Genomic DNA, 4,908 nt, shown 5'->3' on the forward strand with positions numbered 1-4,908 from the left:
CCAGCGCCGCCAGCGCCCCCTGCTGCCTGGGAGCCGCAGCCAGTGCCGCCAGCGCCCCCCGCTGCCTGGGAGCCGCAGCCAGTGCCGCCAGCGCCCCCTGCTGCCCGGGAGCCGCAGCCAGCGTCCCCCGCTGCTTGGGAGCCGCAGCCAGCTCTGACCCTCCGCCGGCTCTCCCTGACCCTCCGCCGGCTTCCCTGTCTCCGGCTCCTTCGCCGGCTCTCCCACAGGGTTCTGACCCTCCGCCGGCTCCCCCGGCTCCTGCTCCTCCACCGGCTCCTATTCCCCCGCCGGCTCCCCCGTCTCCTGCTCCTCCGCCGGCTCCTGCTCCCCCGCCGGCCGTCAACCCTCCGCCGGCTCCCCCGGCTCCTGCTCCTCCGCCGGCTGCCGACCTGCTGCCGGCTCCTATTCCTCCGCCGGCTCCCCTGTCTCCTATGCCTCCGCCGGCTCCCCCGGCTCCTACTCCTCCGCCGGCTCTTCCGCCGCCTCCGGACCCTCCGCCGGCTCCCCCGGCTCCTGCTCCTCCGCCGGCTGCCGACCTGCCGCCGGCTCCTATTCCTCCGCCGGCTCCCCCGTCTCCTATTCCTCTGCCGGCTCCTATTCCTCCGCCGGCTCCCCCGGCTCCTACTCCTCCGCCGGCTCTCCCGCCGGCTCCGGACCCTCCGCCGGCTTCCCCGGCTCCTGCTCCTCCACCGGCTCCTATTCCCCCGCCGGCTCCCCCGTCTCCTATTCCTCTGCCTGCTCCTATTCCTCCGCCAGCTCCCCCGGCTCCTACTCCTCCGCCGGCTCTTCCGCCGACTCTTCCGCCGGCTCCGGACCCACCGCCGGCCCTTCCGCCGGCTCCGGACCCTCCGCCGGCTCCCCCGGCTCCTGCTTTTCCACCGGCTCCTGCTCCTCCGCCGGCTCCTACTCCTCCGCCGGCTCTTCCGCCGGCTCCTGACCCTCCACCGGTTTCCCCGTCTCCTACTCCTCCGCCGGCTCTTCCGCAGGCTCCTGACCCTCCGCCGGCTCCCCCGTCTCCTATTCCTCCGCCGGCTCCCCCGGCTCCTACTCCTCCGCCGGCTCTTCCGCCGGCTCCGGACCCTCCGCCGGCTCCCCCGGCTCCTGCTCCTCCACCGGCTCCTATTCCCCCGCCGGCTCCCCCGTCTCCTGCTCCTCCGCCGGCTCCTACTCCTCCGCCGGCTCTTCCGCCGGCTCCTGACCCTCCGCCGGTTTCCCCATCTCCTGCTCCTCCGCCGGCTCTTCCGCCGGCTCTGGACCCTCCGCCGCCTCCCCCGGCTCCTGCTCCTCCGCCGGCTCCTATTCCCCCGCCGGCTCCCCCGTCTCCTGCTCCTCCGCCGGCTCTTCCGCCGGCTCCTATTCCTCCACCGGCTCCCCCGGCTCCTGCTCCTCCGCCGGCTGTCGACCCTCCGCCGGTTCCCCCGGCTCCTGCTTCTCCGCCGGCTGTCGACCCGCCGCCGGCTCTCCTGCCGGTTCCTGTCCCTCCGCCGGCTCTCCCGTCTCCTGACCCTCTGCCTCCCTGGCCTGTCCCTGCGGCTCCGCCTCCCCGGCCTGTGCCGGCGGCTCCGGGCGCTGAGCCTCCGCCGGTCCGGGTGTGGTCGTCCCGGTCTTGCGGTCGGGAGCCCGCGCCTTTGGGGGGGGGTACTGTCACGTCCTGGCTGTGCCCCTAGCCATCTCTGCGCTGGGCTCGGGGCATAGCCAGGACAGGACAGGAGGTGGCCTTTAGCCACCTCTACTCCTTTTTTTGGTTTCCCCAATTGGAGGCAGGTGTTAGTCATTGCCTCCAATTGGGGACCCTATTTAAGTTTAGTTTGTAGGCCCCAAGGCGTGGTTCATTTTGGTTTTGTTTATCCTGTGTAAGGAATACCCACGTCACTGGTTGCTGCTTTTTGTTTTGTTGGAGTCCTGCATTCTTTATTTTGTATTAAATGGATTACCTTACCTACCTCTACTCTGCGCCTGTGTCCTCTTCATCCCACAACCGTGACATTATTTATTGTTTATCTCATTGATATTTAATTCAAAATATGAACAAAAATCTAACCTATACTTAAAGGGAAACAATTGAAAGAAAAAATAAATGATCATCATAAAATAAGTACAAGTATTGGCCACCTTTCATTTAACAGTTTGTGCAACCTCCCTTTGCCAAAAATAGCTCTGAGTCTTCTATAATGCATGGCACGAGGCAGTTTCACCCCTCTGAGCCTGGGTCCTCCTAGGTTTCTTTCTAAAATTCAGCCTTCTTAGGGAGTTTTTCCTAGCCACTGATATTCAACACTACTGTGGTTTGCTCCTTGGGGTTTAAGGCTGGGTGTCTCTGTAAAAGCACTTTGTGACAACTACTGTTGTAAAAAGGGCTTTATAAATACATTTGATTGATTGATTGATGGGTTCTGAGACAATTCCTCCATACCGAATGTCCCCAGATCTTTCAGATTCTGATATCTATGGGGTTTAGATCAGGTGACTGGGCTTGCCACGGCAAAACCTTCTTTCTGTGGTTAGTGAACCATCTTTTTGTTCGAATAGAGGTGTGCTTTGAATCATTGTCTAGGCTGGAAGATCCATCCAGGGCCTGGTTTAAGATTCCTGGCAGAAGGGTCCAGGGCCTTTGGAAGAAACACAGACACAAAATATCCACCAGCATACTTCACAGTGGCAATTAGATACTTTTCTGCATGCTATATTTATGTTTTATGTTTTGGAAATTCCAGTAAGATTTTAGTTAGTTTTTTGATGACAGCAAAAGCTTTTTCATGGCAACCCCTCCAAAACAAATTTTCATAATCATTCAGGTGAACTTAGAAATATAAAATATGAATAGATACATACTTCATTTAGATTTTACTCATAAGAATTTCTAAGGGTCCCAATAATTGTGGTATACATGTGTAGCGCTCCAGCCCTATAGTAGTGTTGAAATTAGGACTATTTAAATTGCTATTTACCAATAGGCTAAGCCCTGAGTAAGTTAGTAGTTTGTGAAATCAACAAACGAGGGTTTCGATAAATCTAAGCCTTGAACTAGTATAATTAAGTTCCCAACACTCTCTGCACTCAAAATTATATATATTTCATGTAAATGAAAAGATACAGAATTTTACAGAATAACAAAATAAGTCTAATGCAAAAGTATAATCTTCTGACTTCACCGAGACTTAAATGAATATGTCCGCTCATTAGCCTAAACAACAGGAAATACAGTGGGCTCACACACACACTCGCCTCTCCCGACCCTACGTTGCAAGCCTGATGCGCTACTCTGGTGCGTGGGGCCTGTCACAGCCACTTCCGTCTAAGTAAGTCTTCGCCAGAGGAACCCTGGGGTTGTCCCAGTCCCCACAGGGCGCTATCTGATGGTCGATTCGCGGAGTTGGTGTTTGTCACAGATCTCTGTCACCGCCGGGTGAAGATAGCTAAACAATAGCTCCAACATCTCCTCAGCTAACCTTCTATACCTAGCCCAACGGAAAGTAACCCACTAACCCCCTTTGCGTGGTTAGTAATACAAAACAGAAATTAGAACAACTATGTCTGGTAAAATATACCTTGCTATAACTTAATAATTCAGGTAAAACTTTTCAAAGACAAACTTGTCGAAAATCTAGTTAACCTTAAACAATATATATATTTATACAACCTATATGAATTTCAATTTTCATAATACATTTTAAATGGATTATTATCTTTCTATATTTATATTTACTAAAATACTTTTTTTTTTCATGCTTTGCTTAACATGGTGGATATATTACACCAGGCTACACATGTTTTTAGGAAAAATATTTATTTCAAATGTATTTTTTTAAATCAATTTCCCTCAATTAAAGGTTTGATTGATGTGTATATTTCTAACCAAAGACCAAGAGGATAAACAGCAATTTGCTGGCCATTTTGCTCATATTTACCAAGGGTGCCAATATTAGTGGAGGGCACAGTATCTGCAGTTTTTACAGGAGAAGGATCCCTTGAATCTCATTCATCTCCTGGGTGCATACGAGCTGCAGAGTATAAGGACTAAATGTGCCATATCATTAAAGAAGTAAATACACATTTGTATTTGCATTCTGTTTGTGCATTGCATCGCAAAAGCAATAGGTGGGTGGGACTTTTAATATTTGTATTTACATGGTGTATGTGCATTTCAGTGCAACTGCAATAGAGGGATAGGACATTCAGTTGAGGTCATATGTTCTGATTGGACTGCAGTGTTGTACATTGAAAATACTGTGACACATGATAGTCAACATACAATGAACTGTCAATCAAGTAGTGAGATGCAGTGTTATCCTTTTTGCAGTGTCGAAGTCATTTTTGGTTGACTTCGATTGTGAAGTCATGGCTTCATGGCTGTCATAGCATTGCTTTTGCAAATTATTAATAATTTCAATATATACGCCAGTCAAAAGTTTAGACACACCTACACAAGGGTATTTCCTTATCATTGCCATTCTCCCTATTGTAGAATGATGTTGTAGACAACAAAACTATGAAATAACACATATGGTATCATGTAGTAGAAAGTGTTCAAAATACGTGGTATTTGTGTATGAGTACATATATGGGGACATGTATGGTTACATGTGTATCAGGTAGTCACCTGGAATGCATTTCAATTAACAGATGTGCCTTGTTAGAAGTTAATTAGTGGAATTGTTTTCTTAATCCGTTTGAGCATTACAATCAGTTGTGTTGTGACAAAGTAGGGTTGGTGTAAAGAAGACCATCATTATGTCTGTACTTTAGTAGATTGGGCGACAATTTATGTCAGCCAAAGAGTCATTCAGAAAAGCTTTGTGGCTGGTTGTTATCAGTAACTATCAATATGCTAGTAGGAGATCTAAAGCATTTGAGATGATGTGACTGGCAGATGACAAATATATGGTGTAGTTTTAATTACCATGGAGG

At 50.6% G+C, this 4,908-nt stretch overlaps 1 protein-coding gene across 1 annotated transcript; it reads left to right on the forward strand.

The window, feature by feature from the left end:
* Positions 1–401: 401 nt before the first annotated feature.
* On the forward strand, positions 402–3,410 carry LOC117595610 (vegetative cell wall protein gp1-like; the record flags this gene model as incomplete). Its single annotated transcript, XM_034297434.1, has 2 exons — positions 402–1,367; positions 3,390–3,410. Coding segments are annotated over 2 exons (987 nt in total), but the record flags the coding sequence as incomplete, so codon positions are not given.
* Positions 3,411–4,908: the final 1,498 nt, after the last annotated feature.

Source organism: Esox lucius, chromosome 15, assembly GCF_011004845.1.
Source record: "Esox lucius isolate fEsoLuc1 chromosome 15, fEsoLuc1.pri, whole genome shotgun sequence".
In the NCBI taxonomy this organism is placed as follows: domain Eukaryota; kingdom Metazoa; phylum Chordata; class Actinopteri; order Esociformes; family Esocidae; genus Esox; species Esox lucius.